At 51.4% G+C, this 25112-nt stretch overlaps 1 protein-coding gene across 6 annotated transcripts in view; it reads right to left on the minus strand.

Moving 5' to 3' along the window:
• Nucleotides 1-25112, minus strand: part of SPATA1 (spermatogenesis associated 1) — a 51599-nt gene that overhangs the window by 5656 nt on the left and 20831 nt on the right. For all 6 annotated transcript variants that reach the window (XM_077276122.1, XM_077276125.1, XM_077276127.1 and 3 more), the window contains 6 exons: nucleotides 23371-23686; nucleotides 22324-22453; nucleotides 22085-22145; nucleotides 11992-12112; nucleotides 10145-10270; nucleotides 223-401 (listed from right to left, as the gene is read on the minus strand). In XM_077276122.1, coding sequence (XP_077132237.1) covers nucleotides 223-401; nucleotides 10145-10270; nucleotides 11992-12112; nucleotides 22085-22145; nucleotides 22324-22453; nucleotides 23371-23686 — 933 coding nt within the window. The remainder of the gene's footprint in view (nucleotides 1-222; nucleotides 402-10144; nucleotides 10271-11991; nucleotides 12113-22084; nucleotides 22146-22323; nucleotides 22454-23370; nucleotides 23687-25112) is intronic.

Raw genomic sequence — 25112 nt, forward strand, 5'->3', positions numbered from 1 at the left:
GATCCTGTCTGCAGTCACCACTAGGGGGAGCTCCCTGTATACAGAGATACATGATAAGATCCTGTCTGCAGTCACCACTAGGGGGAGCTCCCTGTATACAGAAGGAGCATTGATTGAGTGATCCTATATTAGGATTTCCCCTCACTGGCCAGCAGGGGGTGGTTTTTCTGTTGCCCCCTATATACTGGGGTACATTAATGTTGTCCTGATCCCTATATATACCTTTGGGTTGGCAGCGAGTGTCGGGTGCTTTGCACGTTTTTTACTGTCTCGCGCTGCCAGCTGGCTCAGGAGCCTCTGGTAGTGTGCGTTGGTTTCCTTTATCAGCTTGTTCAGTCTCTCCTCTAATGTCGCCGTCTCTTTCTTTGTTTCAAAATACTTCTTTTTCCAGGAATCTCTGGCTACAAGAAAAGCAAAACCAATACTGACCCCTCTGCTGGCTGCTGTTCAGTAACAACCAAGGAACATTGTATGACTGACTTATAATTTGCTGAAACAATATTACAACTGGTGCAGAAGATAGGGGACACCGCAGCGACTGATGACTCCGACTATGGCATACAGATCGATACCTTCCTGGAACCTGATCACTATCACATACAGATCGGCACCTGATCACTATCACATACAGATCGATACCTTCCTGTACCTGATCACTATCACATACAGATCGATACCTTCCTGCACCTGATCACTATCACATACAGATCGATACCATCCTGCACTTGATCACTATCACATACCGATCGGCACCTGATCACTATCACATACCGATCGATACCTTCCTGCACCTGATCACTATCACATACAGATGGATACCTTCCGGCACCTGATCACTATCACAGATCGGTACCTTCCTGCACCTGATCATTATCACAGATCGGAACCTTCCTGCACCTGATCACTATCAAATACAGATCGGTACCTTCCTGCACCTGATCACTATCGCATACAGATCGATACCTTCCTGCACCTGATTACTATCACATACAGATCGGCACCTGATCACTATCAAATACAGATCGATACCTTCCTGTACCTGATCACTATCACATACAGATCGATACCTTCCTGCACCTGATCACTATCACATACCGATCGATACCTTCCTGCACCTGATCACTATCACAGATCGGTACCTTCCTGCACCTGATCACTATCACATACAGATTGATACCTTCCTGCACCTGATCACTATCACATACAGATCGATACCTTCCTGCACCTGATCACTATCACAGATCGGTACCTTCCTGCACCTGATCATTATCACAGATCGGAACCTTCCTGCACCTGATCACTATCGCATACAGATCGGTACCTTCCTGCACCTGATCACTATCGCATACAGATCGAAACCTTCCTGCACCTGATCACTATCACATACAGATTGATACCTTCCCGGCACCTGATCACTATCACATACAGATCGATACCTTCCTGCACCTGATCACTATCACATACAGATCAATACCTTCCTGTACCTGATCACTATCACATACAGATCGATACTTTCCTGGCACCTGATCACTATCGCATACAGATCGATACCTTCCTGCACCTGATCACTATCACATGCAGATCTATACCTTCCTGGCACCTAATCAGTATCACATACAGATCGATACTTTCCTGGCACCTGATCACTATCGCATACAGATCGATACCTTCCTGCACCTGATCACTATCACATGCAGATCTATACCTTCCTGGCACCTGATCACTATCACATACAGATCGATACCTTCCTGCACCTGATCACTATCACATACAGATCGATACCTTCCTGCACTTGATCACTATCACATACAGATCAGCACCTGATCATTATCACATACAGATCGATACCTTCCTGCACCTGATCACTATCACATACAGATCGGCATCTGATCACTATCACATACAGATCGATACCTTCCTGCACCTGATCGCTCTCACAAATCGGAACGTTCCTGCACCTGATCACTATCACATACAGATCGGTACCTTTCTGGCAGCTGATCACTATCACATACAGATCGGTACCTTCCTGGCACCTGATCACTATCACATACAGATCGATACCTTCCTGCACCTGATCACTATCACATACAGATCGATACCTTCCTGGCACCTGATCACTATCACAGATCGGAACCTTCCTGCACCTGATCACTATCACATACAGATCGGTACCTTCCTGGCACCTGATCACTATCACAGATCGGAACCTTCCTGGCACCTGATCACTATCACATACAGATCGGCACCTTCCTGGCACCTGATAAGTATCACAAATCGGAACCTTCCTGCACCTGATCACTATCACATACAGATCGGTACCTTCCTGGCACCTGATCACTATCACAGATCGGAACCTTCCTGGCACCTGATCACTATCACATACAGATCGGCACCTTCCTGGCACCTGATAAGTATCACAAATCGGAACCTTCCTGCACCTGATCACTATCACATAAAGATCAATACCTTCCTGGCACCTGATCACTATCACATACAGATCGATACCTTCCTACACCTGATCACTATCACATACAGATCGATACCTTCCTGCACCTGATCACTATGACATACAGATCGATACCTTCCTGCACCTGATCACTATCGCATACAGATCGATACCTTCCTGGCACCTGATCACTATCACATACAGATCGATACCTTCCTGCACCTGATCACTATCGCATACAGATCGATACCTTCCTGGCACCTGATCACTATCACAGATCGGAACCTTCCTGCACCTGATCACTATTACATACAGATCGATACCTTCCTGGCACCTGATCACTATCACAGATCGGAACCTTCCTGGCACCTGATCACTATCACATACAGATCGATACCTTCCTGGCACCTGATCACTATCACAGATCGGAACCTTCCTGGCACCTGATCACTATCACATACAGATCGATACCTTCCTGGCACCTGACCACTATCACAGATCGGAACCTTCCTGCACCTGATCACTATCACATACAGATCGGTACCTTCCTGGCACCTGATCACTATCACAGATCGGAACCTTCCTGGCACCTGATCACTATCACATACAGATCAATACTTTCCTGGCACCTGATCACTATCGCATACAGATCGATACCTTCCTGCACCTGATCACTATCACATACAGATCGATACCTTCCTACACCTGATCACTATCACATACAGATCGATACCTTCCTGCACCTGATCACTATGACATACAGATCGATACCTTCCTGCACCTGATCACTATCGCATACAGATCGATACCTTCCTGGCACCTGATCACTATCACATACAGATCGATACCTTCCTACACCTGATCACTATCACAGATCGGAACCTTCCTGCACCTGATCACTATCACATTACGATCAGAACGTTCCTGGCACCTGATGACTATCACATACAGATCGGTACCTTCCTGGCACCTGATCACTATCACAGATCGGAACCTTCCTGCACCTGATCACTATCACATACAGATCGGTTCCTTCCTGGCACCTGATCATTATCACAGATCGGAACCTTCCTGGCACCTGATCACTATCACATACAGATCGATACCTTCTTGGCACCTGATCACTATCACAGATCGGAACCTTCCTGCACCTGATCACTATCACATACAGATCGGTACCTTCCTGGCACCTGATCACTATCACATACAGATCGATACCTTCCTGCACCTGATCACTATCACATACAGATCGATACATTCCTGCACCTGATCACTATCACATACAGATCGATACCTTCCTGGCACCTGATCACTATCACAGATCGGAACCTTCCTGCACCTGATCACTATCACATACAGATCTGTTATGATCCTAGTGGCTGAGGATCACAAATCTAACCAGCTAAGTAGAAGAAAATAGGACGAGCTCTGGGGATGTGGTAACTGGACTGACCGCAAACCTGATCCTAACCGCAACACTATAGGCAGCCGTGGAACGTTTCCTGAAATCCTAGACGTCTCTTCACGGCCTGAGAAACTGACTACCCTTAAAGAGAAAGTAAAGACCTCACTTGCCTCAGAGAAATAACCCCAGAGATATAGAAGCCCCCCACAAATAATAACGGTGAGTTAAGAGGAAAAGACAAACGCAGAGATGAAACAGGTTAAGCAAATGAGGCCCGCTAACGCTAGATAGCAGAAAATAGCAAGGGATCTGTGCGGTCAGTAAAAAACCCTATGCAAAAATATCCACGCAGAGAATGCGAGAACCCCCACACCAACTAACGATGTGGGGGGAGCAACTCAGCACCCCAGAGCACCAGCAAGCTGGGAAATCACATATTAGCAAGCTGGACAAAACTCATCATATACTAGGAAACATATTGAACACAGATGAGCAAAAATAAGCAAACAAAACTTAGCTTCTCTTGGAGAGACTGATAACGGATGTAGACAGGAGCAATCAGAATAGCACTGAATACAACGACAACAGGCAAGGAATGAAGGACCAGCTGGATTAAATAGGAAACCTAACTAGCAGATGATAAGACAGCTGATCCCAGCCAGAAACCTGCAAAATAACAAAAAGAGCCACCAGGGGGAGCCCAAAGAGAGAACTCACACAGTACCACTCACGACCACAGGAGGGAGCCCGGAAACAGAGTTCACAACAGTACCCCCCCTTGAGGAGGGGTCACTGAACCCTCACCAGAACCCCCAGGGCGATCAGGGTGAGCCACATGGAAGGCACGAACCAAATCGGCCGCATGAACATCAGAGGCGACAACCCAGGAATTATCCTCCTGACCATAGCCCTTCCACTTAACCAAATACTGAAGCCTCCGTCTTGAAATACGAGAATCCAAGATCTTCTCCACCACGTATTCCAATTCTCCCTCAACCAGCACCGGAGCAGGAGGCTCAACAGAAGGAACCACAGGCACCACATACCTCCGCAACAAAGACCTATGGAACACATTATGGATGGTAAACGATGCCGGGAGGGCCAAACGAAATGACACAGGGTTGAGGATTTCCAAAATGTTATAAGGACCGATAAAACGAGGTTTAAACTTAGGAGAAGAAACCTTCATAGGAACATAACGAGAAGACAACCACACCAAATCCCCCACACGAAGTCGGGGACCCACACAGCGACGACGGTTAGCAAAGCGCTGAGCCTTCTCCTGTGACAACGTCAAATTGTCCACCATATGGCTCCAAATCTGCTGCAACCTATCCACCACAGAATCCACCCCAGGACAGTCAGAAGACTCAACCTGACCCGAGGAAAAACGAGGATGAAAACCAGAATTACAAAAAAAAGGCGAAACCAAAGTAGCCGAACTAGCCCGATTATTAAGGGCAAACTCGGCCAATGGCAAAAAAGTCACCCAATCATCCTGGTCAGCAGAAACAAAACATCTCAAATAAGTTTCCAAGGTCTGGTTAGTTCGCTCGGTTTGGCCATTAGTCTGAGGATGGAAGGCCGACGAAAAAGACAAATCAATGCCCATCTTAGCACAAAAAGTCCGCCAAAATCTGGACACAAACTGGGATCCTCTGTCAGACACAATGATTTCAGGGATGCCGTGCAGACGAACCACATTCTGAAAAAATAACGGAACCAAATCGGAGGAAGAAGGCAACTTAGGCAAGGGCACCAAATGGACCATCTTAGAAAAACGATCACAAACCACCCAGATGACAGACATTCTCTGAGAGACCGGAAGATCCGAAATAAAATCCATGGAAATATGCGTCCAAGGCCTCTTAGGAACCGGCAAAGGCAAAAGCAAACCACTGGCACGAGAACAGCAAGGCTTAGCCTGAGCACAAATCCCACAGGACTGCACAAAGGAACGCACATCCCGCGACAAGGAAGGCCACCAGAAGGATCTAGCCACCAAATCTCTGGTACCAAAAATCCCAGGATGACCCGCCAACACTGAAGAATGGACCTCGGAAATAACTCTGCTGGTCCATCTATCTGGGACAAACAGTCTCTCTGATGGACAACGGTCAGGTCTATCCGCCTGAAATTCCTGTAACACCCGTCGCAAATCTGGGGAAATGGCCTGTTGTACTGTTATGATCCTAGTGGCTGAGGATCACAAATCTAACCAGCTAAGTAGAAGAAAATAGGACGAGCTCTGGGGATGTGGTAACTGGACTGACCGCAAACCTGATCCTAACTGCAACACTATAGGCAGCCGTGGAACGTTTCCTGAAATCCTAGACGTCTCTTCACGGCCTGAGAAACTGACAACCCCTGAAGAGAAAGTAAAGACCTCACTTGCCTCAGAGAAATAACCCCAGAGATATAGAAGCCCCCCCACAAATAATAACGGTGAGTTAAGAGGAAAAGACAAACGCAGAGATGAAACAGGTTAAGCAAATGAGGCCCGCTAATGCTAGATAGCAGAAAATAGCAAGGGATCTGTGCGGTCAGTAAAAAACCCTATGCAAAAATATCCACGCAGAGAATGCGAGAACCCCCACACCAACTAACGATGTGGGGGAGCAACTCAGCACCCCAGAGCAACAGCAAGCTGGGAAATCACATATTAGCAAGCTGGACAAAACCCATCATATACTAGGAAACATCTTGAACACAGATGAGCAAAAATAAGCAAACAAAACTTAGCTTCTCTTGGAGAGACTGATAACGGATGTAGACAGGAGCAATCAGAATAGCACTGAATACAACGACAACAGGCAAGGAATGAAGGACCAGCTGGATTAAATAGGAAACCTAACTAGCAGATGACAAGACAGCTGATCCCAGCCAGAACCTGCAAAATAACAAAAAGAGCCACCAGGGGGAGCCCAAAGAGAGAACTCACACAGTACCACTCACGACCACAGGAGGGAGCCCGGAAACAGAGTTCACAACACAGATCGGTACCTTCCTGGCACCTGATCACTATCACATACAGATCGATACCTTCCTACACCTGATCACTATCACATACAGATCGATACCTTCCTGCACCTGATCACTATGACATACAGATCGATACCTTCCTGCACCTGATCACTATCGCATACAGATCGATACCTTCCTGGCACCTGATCACTATCACATACAGATCGATACCTTCCTGGCACCTGATCACTATCACAGATCGGAACCTTCCTGCACCTGATCACTATCACATTACGATCAGAACCTTCCTGGCACCTGATGACAATTACATACAGATCGGTACCTTCCTGGCACCTGATCACTATCACAGATCGGAACCTTCCTGGCACCTGATCACTATCACATACAGATCGATACCTTCCTGGCACCTGATCACTATCACAGATCGGAACCTTCCTGCACCTGATCACTATCACATACAGATCGGTTCCTTCCTGGCACCTGATCATTATCACAGATCGGAACCATCCTGGCACCTGATCACTATGACATACCGATCGATACCTTCCTGGCACCTGATCACTATCACAGATCGGAACCTTCCTGCACCTGATCACTATCACATACACATCGGTACCTTCCTGGCACCTGATCACTATCACATACAGATCGATACCTTCCTGGCACCTGATCACTATCACATACAGATCAATACCTTCCTGGCACCTGATCACTATCACATACAGATCGATACCTTCCTACACCTGATCACTATCACATACAGATCGATACCTTCCTGCACCTGATCACTATGACATACAGATCGATACCTTCCTGCACCTGATCACTATCGCATACAGATCGATACCTTCCTGGCACCTGATCACTATCACAGATCGGAACCTTCCTGGCACCTGATCACTATCACATACAGATCGATACCTTCCTGGCACCTGATCACTATCACAGATCGGAACCTTCCTGCACCTGATCACTATCACATACAGATCGGCACCTTCCTGGCACCTGATCACTATCACATACAGATCGATACCTTCCTGCACCTGATCACTATGACATACAGATCGATACCTTCCTGCACCTGATCACTATCGCATACAGATCGATACCTTCCTGGCACCTGATCACTATCACATACAGATCGATACCTTCCTGGCACCTGATCACTATCACAGATCGGAACCTTCCTGCACCTGATCACTATCACATTACGATCAGAACCTTCCTGGCACCTGATCACTATCACAGATCGGAATCTTCCTGGCACCTGATCACTATCACATACAGATCGATACCTTCCTGGCACCTGATCACTATCACAGATCGGAACCTTCCTGCACCTGATCACTATCACATACAGATCGGTTCCTGCCTGGCACCTGATCATTATCACAGATCGGAACCTTCCTGGCACCTGATCACTATCACATACAGATCGATACCTTCCTGGCACCTGATCACTATCACAGATCGGAACCTTCCTGGCACCTGATCACTATCACATACAGATCGATACCTTCCTGGCACCTGATCACTATCACATACAGATCAATACCTTCCTGGCACCTGATCACTATCACATACAGATCGATACCTTCCTACACCTGATCACTATCACATACAGATCGATACCTTCCTGCACCTGATCACTATGACATACAGATCGATACCTTCCTGCACCTGATCACTATCGCATACAGATCGATACCTTCCTGGCACCTGATCACTATCACAGATCGGAACCTTCCTGGCACCTGATCACTATCACATACAGATCGATACCTTCCTGGCACCTGATCACTATCACAGATCGGAACCTTCCTGCACCTGATCACTATCACATACAGATCGGCACCTTCCTGGCACCTGATCACTATCACATACAGATCGATACCTTCCTGCACCTGATCACTATCACATACAGATCGATACCTTCCTGGCACCTGATCACTATCACAGATCGGAACCTTCCTGCACCTGATCACTATCACATTACGATCAGAACCTTCCTGGCACCTGATCACTATCACAGATCGGAATCTTCCTGGCACCTGATCACTATCACATACAGATCGATACCTTCCTGGCACCTGATCACTATCACAGATCGGAACCTTCCTGCACCTGATCACTATCACATACAGATCGGTTCCTTCCTGGCACCTGATCATTATCACAGATCGGAACCTTCCTGGCACCTGATCATTATCACAGATCGGAACCTTCCTGGCACCTGATCACTATCACATACAGATCGATACCTTCCTGGCACCTGATCACTATCACAGATCGGAACCTTCCTGGCACCTGATCACTATCACATACAGATCGATACCTTCCTGGCACCTGATCACTATCACATACAGATCAATACCTTCCTGGCACCTGATCACTATCACAGATCGGAACCTTCCTGGCACCTGATCACTATCACATACAGATCGGAACCTTCCTGGCACCTGATCACTATCACATACAGATCGATACCTTCCTGGCACCTGATCACTATCACAGATCGGAACCTTCCTGGCACCTGATCACTATCACATACAGATCGATACCTTCCTGGCACCTGATCACTATCACATACAGATCAATACCTTCCTGGCACCTGATCACTATCACATACAGATCGATACCTTCCTACACCTGATCACTATCACATACAGATCGATACCTTCCTGCACCTGATCACTATGACATACAGATCGATACCTTCCTGCACCTGATCACTATCGCATACAGATCAATACCTTCCTGGCACCTGATCACTATCACAGATCGGAACCTTCCTGGCACCTGATCACTATCACATACAGATCGATACCTTCCTGCACCTGATCACTATCACAGATCGGAACCTTCCTGCACCTGATCACTATCACATTACGATCAGAACCTTCCTGGCACCTGATGACTATCACATACAGATCGGTACCTTCCTGGCACCTGATCACTATCACAGATCGGAACCTTCCTGGCACCTGATCACTATCACATACAGATCGATACCTTCCTGGCACCTGATCACTATCACAGATCGGAACCTTCCTGGCACCTGATCAGTATCACATACAGATCGATACCTTCCTGGCACCTGATCACTATCACGTACAGATCGATACCTTTCTGGCACCTGATCACTATCACATACAGATCGGTACCTGCCTGGCATCTGATCACTATCACATACAGATCGATACCTTCCTGGCACCTGATCACTATCACATACAGATCAGTACCTTCCTGCACCTGATCACTATCACATACAGATCAGTACCTCCCCACCACTCATGGATCAGTACCTTGCTGGCGTCTGAGTTTGTGCTGTTCCAGCAGATATTTCATCCGTTTTATTATCTCCTCTCGGGATTTCTCCAGCTGGATCCGTTCCTCTTTTACAATAGTTAATCGTTCCAGAATTGTTTCACCTAAAAATAAAACAGAAGAAACGTCTGATGTATTGGCATCCGGCAGAGATAAGTGTGGCATCGGCCTGTTATTTCTAGGGATCACGGAGTGCGGTGAAATGTCGGGTAAATGCAGAATTACTGCAGCCTGTGCTCCCTGGATAATCTGCAGACTGTGGCCGTTCACATTGTGCGTTCATCCTGCGCACCGACACTGCAGCTCAGTTTGGGGTATTATCGTAGTGGCAGCTGCTAGTGATGGGCGAGCACCGAGTAGTGGCGAGCCGGCTCGCTCATCACTAGTAACCGCGGGTCTACGTGTCCTCCGCCTGGTCCGGGCCATTAACCCTTCCAGGCCACTTTTCATTTCTGCGTTTTAATTTTTTCCTCCTCTTTTTCCAAGAGCCGCAGCCATAAGGGCATTTTTTTGCAGGACAAGTTGTAGTTTTGAAGACGGCCCTCATATTAGTAAGCAATGTACAGGAACATGGAAAAAGAATCCTAATGAGATAAAACAGAAAAAAAAACAACAAAACACACTTTAGCCAGCATGGTTTATAGGGTTTGGGGTTTACAGTGTTCATCATTGCTTGGTAAAATAAGTTGGTAACAGGATTATCCGGGACAGGACGATTACGGCGATACCAAATGTGGATAAATAATTTTATTATTTTAGTGGAAAAAAAACAAAACAAATCTTTGTAAAATAAGTACAATTGTTCTTTTTGTGTTGCCATTTTCTGGGACCTGCAATTTTTGTGACATTTGTGTGATGAGCCGAGGTCCTTATTGAGCAGAGGTCCTTACTTGAGCAGAGGTCCTTATTGAGCTGAGATTCTTATTGAGCCGAGGTCCTTACTGAGCCGAGGTCCTTACTGAGCCGAGGTCCTTACTGAGCCGAGGTCCTTATTGAGCAGAGGTCCTTATTGAGCAGAGGTCCTTATTGAGCTGAGATTCTTATTGAGCCGAGGTCCTTACTGAGCCGAGGTCCTTACTGAGCCGAGGTCCTTACTGAGCCGAGGTCCTTATTGAGCAGAGGTCCTTATTGAGCAGAGGTCCTTATTGAGCTGAGATTCTTATTGAGCCGAGGTCCTTACTGAGCCGAGGTCCTTACTGAGCCGAGGTCCTTGTTGAGCTGAGATTCTTATTGAGCAGAGGTCCTTATTGAGCTGAGATTCTCATTGAGCCGAGGTTCTTATTGAGCCGAGGTCCTTACTGAGCCGAGGTCCTTACTGAGCCGAGGTCCTTACTGAGCTGAGGTCCTTACTGAGCCGAGGTCCTTACTGAGCCGAGGTCCTTACTGAGCCGAGGTCCTTGTTGAGCTGAGATTCTTATTGATATCATTTTAGAGGAGATCTAATGTTTTGATCACTTTTTATTGCATTTTTGGGAGTTTGGTGACCAACACATGGCATAAGGATTTTAGTACTGTTTACTGTACGACATTATTGCTTTGATATTTTTATAGATTTAACTTACATATGGAAATTGAGGAGTATGGGGGCGATTCACACTTCTGTTTTCTTCATTTTTAGCATTTGTAAAAACTATTTTTTTTAGAACATTTATGTCTTAGACCCCCAAGGGCACCTAAACCTTCGATCTATGGGGAGGGTAGTGGGCGCATATAGCTGCCCCAGGGTGACAGTGGATATTGATCACTTGTGGGGCATAATCCCTGACTACGAGTATCTGTGCCGCTACGCGCTTTCATCTCGGTCATCTCCATCATCAGCACTTACCGTGTGAAGGAATCCGCGGTGCCGGAGAATGAACAGTTGGGAAATCTGGTAGAAGAGGTGGAGACGGAGGAGGTCGGTAGTGAGCGCAGTCTGATCGATGTCTAGAAGAAGTATCGCCAAACTGCAAAACATAGATCAGAGGTGGGAGACGCAGAGAACACGGGACACACAGGCAGGAGACGCAGAGAACACGGGACACACAGGCAGGAGACGCAGAGAACACAAGACACACAGGCAGGAGACGCAGAGAACACGGGATACACAGGCAGGAGACGCAGGGAACACGGGACACACAGGCAGGAGACGCAGAGAACACGGGACACACAGGCAGGAGACGCAGAGAACACGGGACACACAGGCAGGAGACGGAGAGAACACGGGACACACAGGCAGGAGACGTAGAGAACACGGGACATACAGGCAGGAGACGCAGGGAACACGGGACACTCACGCAGGAGACGCAGAGAACACGGGACAAAGGCAGGAGACGCAGAGAACACGGGACACTCAGGCAGGAGACGCAGGGAACACGGAACACACAGGCAGGAGACGCAGGGAACACGGGACACACAGGCAGGAGACGCAGGGAACACGGGACACTCACGCAGGAGACGCAGAGAACACGGGACAAAGGCAGGAGACGCAGAGAACACGGGACACTCAGGCAGGAGACGCAGGGAACACGGAACACACAGGCAGGAGACGCAGGGAACACGGGACACACAGGCAGGAGACGCAGGGAACACGGGACACACAGGCAGGAGACGCAGGGAACTCGGGACACACAGGCAGGAGACGCAGGGAACACGGGACACACAGGCAGGAGACGCAGGGAACACGGGACACACAGGCAGGAGACGCAGAGAACACGGGACACACAGGCAGGAGACGCAGGGAATACGGGACACACAGACAAGAGACGCAGGGAATACGGGACACACAGACAGGAGACGCAGGGAACACGGGACACACAGGCAGGAGACGCAGAGAACACGGGATACACAGGCAGGAGACGCAGAGAACACGGGACACACAGGCAGGAGACGCAGGGAACACGGGACACACAGGCAGGAGACGCAGGGAACACGGGACACACAGGCAGGAGACGCAGGGAACACGGGACACACATGTAGGACACGCAGGGAACACGGGACACACAGGCAGGAGACGCAGAGAACACGGGACACACAGGCAGGAGACGCAGAGAACACGGGACACACAGGCAGGAGACGCAGAGAACACGGGACACACAGGCAGGAGACGCAGGGAACACGGGACACACAGGCAGGAGACGCAGAGAACACGGGACACACAGGCAGAAGACGCAGAGAACACGGGACACACAGGCAGGAGATGCAGAGAACACGGGACACATAGGCAGGAGATGCAGAGAACACGGGACACACAGGCAGGAGACGCAGAGAACTCGGGACACACAGGCAGGAGACGCAGAGAACTCGGGACACACAGGCAGGAGATGCAGAGAACACGGGACACACAGGCAGGAGACGCAGAGAACTCGGGACACACAGGCAGGAGACGCAGAGAACACGGGACACACAGGCAGGAGACGCAGGGAACACGGGACACACAGGCAGGAGACGCAGGGAACACGGGACACACAGGCAGGAGACGCAGGGAACACGGGACACACAGGCAGGAGACGCAGGGAACACGGGACACACAGGCAGGAGACGCAGAGAACTCGGGACACACAGGCAGGAGACGCAGAGAACATGGGACACAGGCAGGAGACGCAGAGAACTCGGGACACACAGGCAAGAGACGCAGAGAACACGGGACACACAGGCAGGAGACGCAGAGAACAGGGGACACACAGGCTGGAGACGCAGAGAACATGGGACACACAGGCAGTAGACGCAGAGAAAACGGGACACACAGGCAGTAGACGCAGAGAACTCGGGACACACAGGCAGGAGACGCAGAGAACTCGGGACACACAGGCAGGAGACGCAGAGAACACGGGACACACAGGCAGGAGACGCAGAGAACACGGGACACACAGGCAGGAGACGCAGAGAACACGGGACACACAGGCAGGAGACGCAGAGAACACGGGACACACAGGCAGGAGACGCAGAGAACACGGGACACACAGGCAGGAGACGCAGAGAACACGGAACACACAGGCAGGAGACGCAGAGAACACGGGACACACAGGCAGGAGACGCAGAGAACACGGGACACACAGGCAGGAGACGCAGGGAACACGGGACATACAGGCAGGAGATGCAGAGAACACGGGACACACAGGCAGGAGATGCAGAGAACACTGGACACACAGGCAGGAGACGTAGAGAACACGGGACACACAGGCAGGAGACGGAGAGAACACGGGACACACAGGCAGGAGACGTAGAGAACACGGGACATACAGGCAGGAGACGCAGGGAACACAGGACACACAGGCAGGAGACGCAGGGAACACGGGACATACAGGCAGGAGACGCAGAGAACACAGGACACACAGGCAGGAGACGCAGAGAACACGGGACACACAGGCAGGAGACGCAGAGAACACGGGACACACAGGCAGGAGACGCAGAGAACACGGGACACACAGGCAGGAGACGCAGAGAACACGGGACACACAGGCAGGAGACGCAGGGAACACGGGACATACAGGCAGGAGACGCAGAGAACACGGGACACACAGGCAGGAGACGCAGAGAACACGGGACACACAGGCAGGAGACGCAGAGAACACGGGACACACAGGCAGGAGACGCAGAGAACACGGGACACACAGGCAGGAGACGCAGAGAACACGGGACACACAGGCAGGAGACGCAGGGAACACGGGACATACAGGCAGGAGACGCAGAGAACACGGGACACACAGGCAGGAGACGCAGAGAACACTGGACACACAGGCAGGAGACGTAGAGAACACGGGACACACAGGCAGGAGACGCAGAGAACACTGGACACACAGGCAGGAGACGTAGAGAACACGGGACACACAGGCAGGAGACGGAGAGAACACGGGACACACAGGCAGGAGACGTAGAGAACACGGGACATACAGGCAGGAGACGCAGGGAACACAGGACACACAGGCAGGAGACGCAGGGAACACGGGACACACAGGCAGGAGACGCAGGGAACACGGGACATACAGGCAGGAGACGCAGCGTGTCCTGTATGATGGGGAACTGATCTTTATCCTGTGGGAGACTCGATTACAGAAACATTCTCAAACTTTTCCCAAACATTAAGGCTCGTTCAGTTGGGTGTGTTTGGTCCGTGGCCGGTCCGTGTGCGCTCACAGACATCACAGGATGGTGCATGCAGTGGACAGTAGCTCCTGCACCGCCTGCGACACAGATGAACACACGGAGCTGCACACGGGCCCTGAACATCAGTGGGGTCTGACTCCCGGCACAGTCATCCATTAGTTGTGGGACGGTCGCGGTGTCTCGATGACCGTCCTCTTCATGGTGTATAAGACACCATACGTTTTGCAGTGTACATCCCTGGAGTTACGTTGCTGTCCCGTCAGCAGGTTAGGACTGAGCCGCAACGAGCGGTGACACCAAGGACATCCACTGCCCGCTACGACCTGTGTGATCAGTGCGGCAACCCTGACAATCCTAAGAAAAAACGGAAATATTAAAGTCCCAGAAAAACCCTTTGGGACCTGTTCTTACTGACTAATATAAAGTTTAAAAAAACCTGCACAATTTGCTGAAAATTTCAGGCACTGCAGCTCAGATCTGCACCACGGCTGAATTTTTGCTGTGGAGTTTTTTTTACAGCTTATGAATGACATCTCTTAAAATCTCATCCACTTTGCTGGCAGAGAAAGACGCAGCAGATATTCCACAGCAGAAAACCTGCACAGGATCCATCCTGTGGGAAAACTCCTTCAAAGGGAACCTGTCACTGGATTCACGATGCCCGAACCACGAGCACCTTGAATCAGAGCACAGCTCCACCATTACAGCCAGGTGTAAATCAGAGCGCAGCTCCACCATTACAGCCAGGTGTGAATCAGAGCGCAGCTCCGCCATTACAGCCAGGTGTAAATCAGAGCGCAGCTCCACCATTACAGCCAGGTGTGAATCAGAGTGCAGCTCCGCCATTACAGCCAGGTGTAAATCAGAGCGCAGCTCCACCATTACAGCCAGGTGTGAATCAGAGCGCAGCTCCGCCATTACAGCCAGGTGTAAATCAGAGCGCAGCTCCACCATTACAGCCAGGTGTGAATCAGAGTGCAGCTCCGCCATTACAGCCAGGTGTAAATCAGAGCGCAGCTCCGCCATTACAGCCAGGTGTGAATCAGAGCGCAGCTCCACCATTACAGCCAGGTTTGAATCAGAGCGCAGCTCCACCATTACAGCCAGGTTTGAATCAGAGCGCAGCTCCGCCATTACAGCCAGGTGTGAATCAGAGCGCAGCTCCGCCATTACAGCCAGGTGTGAATCAGAGCGCAGCTCCACCATTACAGCCAGGTTTGAATCAGAGCGCAGCTCCGCCATTACAGCCAGGTGTGAATCAGAGCGCAGCTCCGTCATTACAGCCAGGTGTGAATCAGAGCGCAGCTCCACCATTACAGCCAGGTTTGAATCAGAGCGCAGCTCCACCATTACAGCCAGGTTTGAATCAGAGCGCAGCTCCGCCATTACAGCCAGGTGTGAATCAGAGCGCAGCTCCGCCATTACAGCCAGGTGTGAATCAGAGCGCAGCTCCACCATTACAGCCAGGTTTGAATCAGAGCGCAGCTCCGCCATTACAGCCAGGTGTGAATCAGAGCGCAGCTCCGCCATTACAGCCAGGTGTGAATCAGAGCGCAGCTCCGTCATTACAGCCAGGTGTGAATCAGAGCGCAGCTCCACCATTACAGCCAGGTGTGAATCAGAGCGCAGCTCCACCATTACAGGCAGGTGTGAATCAGAGCGCAGCTCCGCCATTACAGCCAGGTGTGAATCAGAGCGCAGCTCCGCCATTGCAGCCAGGTGAGAATCAGAAAGCAGCTCCGCCATTACAGCCAGGTGTGAATTACAGCGCAGCTCCGTCATTACAGCCAGGTGTGAATCAGAGCGCAGCTCCGCCATTACAGCCAGGTGTGAATCAGAGCGCAGCTCCGTCATTACAGCCAGGTGTGAATCAGAGCGCAGCTCCACCATTACAGCCAGGTGTGAATCAGAGCGCAGCTCCGCCATTACAGCCAGGTCTGAATCAGAGCGCAGCTCCGCCATTACAGCCAGGTGTGAATCAGAGCGCAGCTCCGCCATTACAGCCAGGTGTGAATCAGAGCGCAGCTCCACCATTACAGCCAGGTGTGAATCAGAGCGCAGCTCCCCCATTACAGCCAGGTGTGAATCAGAGCGCAGCTCCACCATTACAGGCAGGTGTGAATCAGAGCGCAGCTCCGCCATTACAGCCAGGTGTGAATCAGAGCGCAGCTCCGCCATTACAGCCAGGTGTGAATCAGAGCGCAGCTCCGCCATTGCAGCCAGGTGAGAATCAGAAAGCAGCTCCGCCATTACAGCCAGGTGTGAATCAGAGCGCAGCTCCCCCATTACAGCCAGGTGTGAACCATAGCGCAGCTCCGCCATTACAGCCAGGTGTGAATCAGAGCGCAGCTCCGTCACTACAGCCAGGTGTGAATCAGAGCGCAGCTCCCCCATTACAGCCAGGTGTGAATCAGAGCGCAGCTCCCCCATTACAGCCAGGTGTGAATCAGAGCGCAGCTCCGCCATTACAGCCAGGTGTGAATCAGAGCGCAGCTCCGCCATTACAGCCAGGTGTGAATCAGAGCGCAGCTCCGCCATTGCAGCCAGGTGAGAATCAGAGCGCAGCTCCGCCATTACAGCCAGGTGTGAATCAGAGCGCAGCTCCCCCATTACAGCCAGGTGTGAATCAGAGCGCAGCTCCGCCATTACAGCCAGGTGTGAATCAGAGCGCAGCTCCGCCATTACAGCCAGGTGTGAATCAGAGCGCAGCTCCGCCATTGCAGCCAGGTGAGAATCAGAGTGCAGCTCCGCCATTACAGCCAGGTGTGAATCAGAGCGCAGCTCCCCCATTACAGCCAGGTGTGAACCATAGCGCAGCTCCGCCATTACAGCCAGGTGTGAATCAGAGCGCAGCTCCGTCATTACAGCCAGGTGTGAATCAGAGCGCAGCTCCACCATTACAGCCAGGTGTGAATCAGAGCGCAGCTCCGCCATTACAGCCAGGTGTGAATCAGAGCGCAGCTCCGCCATTGCAGCCAGGTGTGAATCAGAGCGCAGCTCCGCCATTACAGCCAGGTGTAAATCAGAGCGCAGCTCCCCCATTACAGCCAGGTGTGAACCATAGCGCAGCTCCGCCATTACAGCCAGGTGTGAATCAGAGCGCAGCTCCGTCATTACAGCCAGGTGTGAATCAGAGCGCAGCTCCACCATTACAGCCAGGTGTGAATCAGAGCGCAGCTCCGCCATTACAGCCAGGTGTGAATCAGAGCGCAGCTCCGTCATTACAGCCAGGTGTGAATCAGAGCACAGCTCCGCCATTACAGCCAGGTGTGAACCATAGCGCAGCTCCCCCATTACAGCCAGGTGTGAATCAGAGCGCAGCTCCGCCATTACAGCCAGGTGTGAATCAGAGTGCAGCTCCGCCATTACAGCCAGGTGTGAATCAGAGCGCAGCTCCCCCATTACAGCCAGGTGTGAATCAGAGCGCAGCTCCCCCATTACAGCCAGGTGTGAATCAGAGCGCAGCTCCGCCATTACAGCCAGGTGTGAATCAGAGCGCAGCTCCGCCATTACAGCCAGGTGTGAATCAGAGCGCAGCTCCGCCATTACAGCCAGGTGAGAATCAGAGCGCAGCTCCGCCATTACAGCCAGGTGTGAATCAGAGCGCAGCTCCGCCATTACAGCCAGGTGTGAATCAGAGCGCAGCTCCGCCATTACAGCCAGGTGTGAATCAGAGCGCAGCTCCGCCATTACAGCCAGGTGTGAATCAGAGCGCAGCTCCGCCATTACAGCCAGGTGTGAATCAGAGCGCAGCTCCGCCATTACAGCCAGGTGTGAATCAGAGCGCAGCTCCGCCATTACAGCCAGGTGTGAATCAGAGCACAGCTCCACCATTACAGCCAGGTGTGAATCAGAGCGCAGCTCCGCCATTACAGGCAAGTGTGAATCCGAGCACAGCTCCCCCATTACAGCCAGGTGTGAATCAGAGCGCAGCTCCGCCATTACAGCCAGGTGTGAATCAGAGCGCAGCTCCACCATTACAGCCAGGTGTGAATCAGAGCGCAGCTCCCCCATTACAGCCAGGTGTGAATCAGAGCGCAGCTCCCCCATTACAGCCAGGTGTGAATCAGAGCGCAGCTCCGCCATTACAGCCAGGTGTGAATCAGAGCGCAGCTCCACCATTACAGCCAGGTGTGAATCAGAGCGCAGCTCCGCCATTACAGCCAGGTGTGAATCAGAGCGCAGCTCCGCCATTGCAGCCAGGTGAGAATCAGAAAGCAGCTCCGCCATTACAGCCAGGTGTGAATCAGAGCGCAGCTCCCCCATTACAGCCAGGTGTGAACCAGAGCGCAGCTCCACCATTACAGCCAGGTGTGAATCAGAGCGCAGCTCCGCCATTACAGCCAGGTGTGAATCAGAGCGTAGCTCCGCCATTACAGCCAGGTGTGAATCAGAGCGCAGCTCCGTCATTACAGCCAGGTGTGAATCAGAGCGCAGCTCCGCCATTACAGCCAGGTGTGAATCAGAGCGCAGCTCCACCATTACAGCCAGGTGTGAATCAGAGCGCAGCTCCGCCATTACAGCCAGGTGTGAATCAGAGCGCAGCTCCGTCATTACAGCCAGGTGTGAATCAGAGCACAGCTCCGCCATTACAGCCAGGTGTGAACCATAGCGCAGCTCCCCCATTACAGCCAGGTGTGAATCAGAGCGCAGCTCCGCCATTACAGCCAGGTGTGAATCAGAGCGCAGCTCCCCCATTACAGCCAGGTGTGAATCAGAGCGCAGCTCCCCCATTACAGCCAGGTGTGAATCAGAGCACAGCTCCGCCATTACAGCCAGGTGTGAATCAGAGCGCAGCTCCGCCATTACAGCCAGGTGTGAATCAGAGCGCAGCTCCGCCATTACAGCCAGGTGAGAATCAGAGCGCAGCTCCGCCATTACAGCCAGGTGTGAATCAGAGCGCAGCTCCGCCATTACAGCCAGGTGTGAATCAGAGCGCAGCTCCGCCATTACAGCCAGGTGTGAATCAGAGCGCAGCTCCGCCATTACAGCCAGGTGTGAATCAGAGCGCAGCTCCGCCATTACAGCCAGGTGTGAATCAGAGCGCAGCTCCGCCATTACAGCCAGGTGTGAATCAGAGCGCAGCTCCGCCATTACAGCCAGGTGTGAATCAGAGCGCAGCTCCACCATTACAGCCAGGTGTGAATCAGAGCGCAGCTCCGCCATTACAGCCAGGTGTGAATCAGAGCGCAGCTCCGCCATTACAGCCAGGTGTGAATCAGAGCGCAGCTCCGCCATTACAGCCAGGTGTGAATCAGAGCGCAGCTCCGCCATTACAGCCAGGTGTGAATCAGAGCGCAGCTCCGCCATTACAGCCAGGTGAGAATCAGAGCGCAGCTCCGCCATTACAGCCAGGTGTGAATCAGAGCGCAGCTCCGTCATTACAGCCAGGTGTGAATCAGAGCGCAGCTCCGCCATTACAGCCAGGTGAGAATCAGAGCGCAGCTCCGCCATTACAGCCAGGTGTGAATCAGAGCGCAGCTCCGCCATTACAGCCAGGTGTGAATCAGAGTGCAGCTCCGTCATTACAGCCAGGTGTGAATCAGAGCGCAGCTCCACCATTACAGCCAGGTGAGAATCAGAGCACAGCTCCGCCATTACAGCCAGGTGTGAATCAGAGCGCAGCTCCGCCATTACAGCCAGGTGTGAATCAGAGCGCAGCTCCGCCATTACAGCCAGGTGTGAATCAGAGCGCAGCTCCCCCATTACAGCCAGGTGTGAATCAGAGCGCAGCTCCGCCATTACAGCCAGGTGTGAATCAGAGCGCAGCTCCCCCATTACAGCCAGGTGTGAATCAGAGCGCAGCTCCGCCATTACAGCCAGGTGTGAATCAGAGCGCAGCTCCGCCATTACAGCCAGGTGTGAATCAGAGCGCAGCTCCGCCATTACAGCCAGGTGTGAATCAGAGCGCAGCTCCACCATTACAGGCAGGTGTGAATCAGAGCGCAGCTCCGCCATTACAGCCAGGTGTGAATCAGAGCGCAGCTCCACCATTACAGGCAGGTGTGAATCAGAGCGCAGCTCCGCCATTACAGCCAGGTGAGAATCAGAGCGCAGCTCCGCCATTACAGCCAGGTGAGAATCAGAGCGCAGCTCCGCCATTACAGCCAGGTGAGAATCAGAGCGCAGCTCCACCATTACAGCCAGGTGTGAATCAGAGCGCAGCTCCGCCATTACAGCCAGGTGTGAATCAGAGCGCAGCTCCACCATTACAGCCAGGTGTGAATCAGAGCGCAGCTCCGCCATTACAGCCAGGTTTGTCTCTCTGAAATACTGCGGTGGTCCAGAGAAAACACAGTATGAAACGTTGGACCTGAGACCCGAGTGGTCCGGTGCCGCCCTGCTGCAGCTGATTGACAGGTATCTGTCATATACCTGTGAGACCTGTCAATCACCAGGAGAAGGGAGTCCGTCACAGATTAAACTCGTCTATTCCAGTCTATAGATGTGAGAACAAAATAATCAGGCTGCACACGGACGTTGGTCTGTGAAGTTTCGGGTTCCCGGATGTTTTCCCGTGATTCTTTATTTGTGATCTTGAGTCGCCCCTGGAGTGATTTTATGCAAGTCCTTAATTCTGGCGGCATTTTACAAAACATCGGACTTTATGCACTAAGAAATTGCAAAAAACGGTTAAAAAAAGATCATATTTTAGTTTGTGCAAAATTCCTGAACTGCACGCACCAAAGTGCAAAAAACATCAGCGAATAACACAAAGTAAACCAGAAAAGCGGCAAAATAAAAATGCAACTGCTTGATATGGCGATCGGACTGCACATAACCCAAGGCGCCGTCCCCGGACCCGCAACATCCCATCCACAACCCCCGGTTACCTGATTGCGCTCGTCCCTTGATCCCCGATTTGTAGGATTTTCTTGTATAAATGTTTCCTGCCTAAAAATAAAACAAATAGGAGACACAGAGTATCAGTGAGCGGAGGAAGAGCTGTGGCTCCTGGCAACCAATCGCAGTGCAGCGATCTTAAAAATTCTGCTCTTGAAAAATAAAAGCTGTGCTGTGATTGGTTCCAATAGGCAAGAAAGAGTTTCCATAAATCTGCCCCTTATTATACCGCTTGCGCTGTGAACAGTCGGGTTCTGCCCCCGGGAGGGAATGTGCAATCCCAGAATCACCAGTCGGGTTTCTTCCTGATAATATCTTGCCGTCCTCAGATCTGACTATTTCTGACTGTTTAATGTTTCCTGGAGAAAATAAATGTATCAAGGTTTATTACTATTTACAACACTGACATCTACAATATGTGGACAATCCTTTACAATGTGTCAGTAATGTAACATGAACTTTGTAAGATATTTGGCCATGAGAGGAAACATCCTGCTCACCGTCCTGCAGCCTGTCCATCCCGTATCCACCTCCTCCCTGTATATACTGTATGTCTCTCTCTGTGGCTCTGAGACTGCATGTTGTGAGAGGAGGAGGGGGATGCAGCTGCAGCTTCTCTGTGAATGCTGTGAGAGGAGGGGGATGCAGCTGCAGCTTCTCTCTCTCTGTGCCTCTGAGACTGCATGCTGTGAGGGGGAGGAGGGGGATGCAGCTTCTCTGCGACTGAAGGCTGTGAGAGAGGAGGGGGGGATGCAGCTGCAGCTTCTCTGTGACTGAATGCTGTGAGAGAGGAGGGGGATGCAGCTGCAGCTTCTCTCTCTGTGGCTCTGAGGCTGCATGCTGTGAGAGAGGAGGGGGATGCAGCTGCAGCTTCTCTCTCTGTGGCTCTGAGGCTGCATGCTGTGAGGGGGAGGAGGGGGATGCAGCTTCTCTGCAACTGAAGGCTGTGAGAGAGAAGGGGGGATGCAGCTGCAGCTTCTCTGTGACTGAATGCTGTGAGAGGGGAGGAGGGGGATGCAGCTGCACTTCTGTGTGACTGAATGCTGTGAGAGAGGAGGGGGATGCAGCTGCAGCTTCTCTCTGTGGCTCTGAGGCTGCATACTGTGAGAGGGGAGAAGGTGCTGCAGATGGGGAAAGCCTGCTGCTCATGACAGGCCAAGAAAAAGGGGAAAAAGCACCCTCAATAGATAGCAAGGGAAGAACGGGAAGTGAGTTTCCCTGTCTCAGCGTCTCTGCACATTAGACATTTGTTTCCATGCAGACGAGTGACTGATACCGCTGAGCAGAGGTAAGACAGCGCCGCTCTCCATCTGAACTTGATATTGTATCTGGCTGGTGAGCGGCACAGCGTCGCCTCTCTTCTTATTCCATATGAAGCTTCGGCCTCCGTCCTGCGGTGGTCGGGGCGCGGCTGGATCATTCTCAGGGATCGGCTGAACCGTCGTCCTCTCATCGATGACGGCGTCGGCTCGCGCTTCAGACTGCTCAGAGGATGAATACTCGAAATGCCGCTGCTCCGGAGAGACTGTGGATCCGTATACACTGCCTTCATAAAGGTCCCCGGGGAGTAGATATAATTCTGGTTCACGAGCCTGAAAAAAAGACCAAATGGGACGCGGAGTTTACAGTGTGCACACTGGTCAATGAGGACCTCGGGGGACGGAGCAGGAAGCCCCCAGGACGGGTCTGCACCAGACCTCGCTGACAGATCGTCACATTTACACTCACCGTAGCTGCGATTAAACACAGTTTTTTTTATTTGGTAGAAGTATCCGTTAGATTGTGCCTGTCCTTACACACAAAGCCTGTAGACAAGCACGGTCCTGCTGCCCTCAACCCCACGACAGCACCAGCATAATATGTCCAGGATCTGCTCTGGTTCTCCTTCTCAGTAATTTGCTGTCCATTATATTTTTTAGTGGTCTTCTCACCAGCATTCAGCCAGCACTATAGGTGCTGGAACTTCTTTTCCCTCAGTTGCCTGCATGCATTGGTCCTGCTGTTTTCCCATGGCTCGCCTGCCCGGAGTCAAAACCCAGCCTTTGTTTTTCACCTGTATGCAGTATGTCAGACAAGAGGGCAGGAGTGGACACAAAAGGCAAAAGCTCCCGGCACCACTTCCTATATCGGTACAAAGCTCTACCCCACTTCCTGTGGAGGTAAAAAGCCACGCCCCAATTCCTGTAGATGTGCAAAGCCACACCCCCACTTACTGTAGATGTGCAAAGCCACACCCCCACTTACTGTAGATGTGCAAAGCCACACCCCCACTTCCTGTAGATGTGCAAAGCCACACCCCCACTTCCTGTAGATGTGCAAAGCCACCCCCCACTTCCTGTAGATGTGCAAAGCCACACCCCCACTTCCTGTAGATGTCCAAAGCCACACCCCCACTTCCTGTAGATGTGCAAAGCCACACCCCCACTTCCTGGAGATGTGCAAAGCCACCCCCCCACTTCCTGGAGATGTGCAAAGCCACCCCCCAATTCCTGTAGATGTGCAAAGCCACACCCCCACTTCCTGGAGATGTGCAAAGCCACACCCCCACTTCCTGGAGATGTGCAAAGCCACCCCCCAATTCCTGTAGATGTGCAAAGCCACACCCCCACTTCCTGGAGATGTGCAAAGCCACACCCCCAATTCCTGTAGATGTGCAAAGCCACACCCCCACTTCCTGTAATCCGCCTCTGCTGTTACAGATGGATTACGCTGGCCATCACACAGCAAGTTACACATAAAGGAGACACCTAATGGCTTTTAGGGGTTTTCTGAGGGTGAGATAAGATAATTTATATATACATTGATTTGCAGATTGTCTATTTGTTACATTATCTATGAAATGTGAAGAAGGATGACAGTATGAGCCGCCTAAACATTGTTACCTGACACAGCGCTGCCCTTAACCATCAGCTGCCTCCGGTGCTGCCCCAATGTGAGTGGTAGCTGCAATACCGGACACTGCCTATAGAGGAGGATGGCGCTGTGCCTGGCAAAACCTCGGGGACCACTGCTCTTCTA

Source organism: Ranitomeya variabilis, chromosome 8 (assembly GCF_051348905.1).
Source record: "Ranitomeya variabilis isolate aRanVar5 chromosome 8, aRanVar5.hap1, whole genome shotgun sequence".
NCBI classification, from domain to species: Eukaryota; Metazoa; Chordata; class Amphibia; order Anura; family Dendrobatidae; genus Ranitomeya; species Ranitomeya variabilis.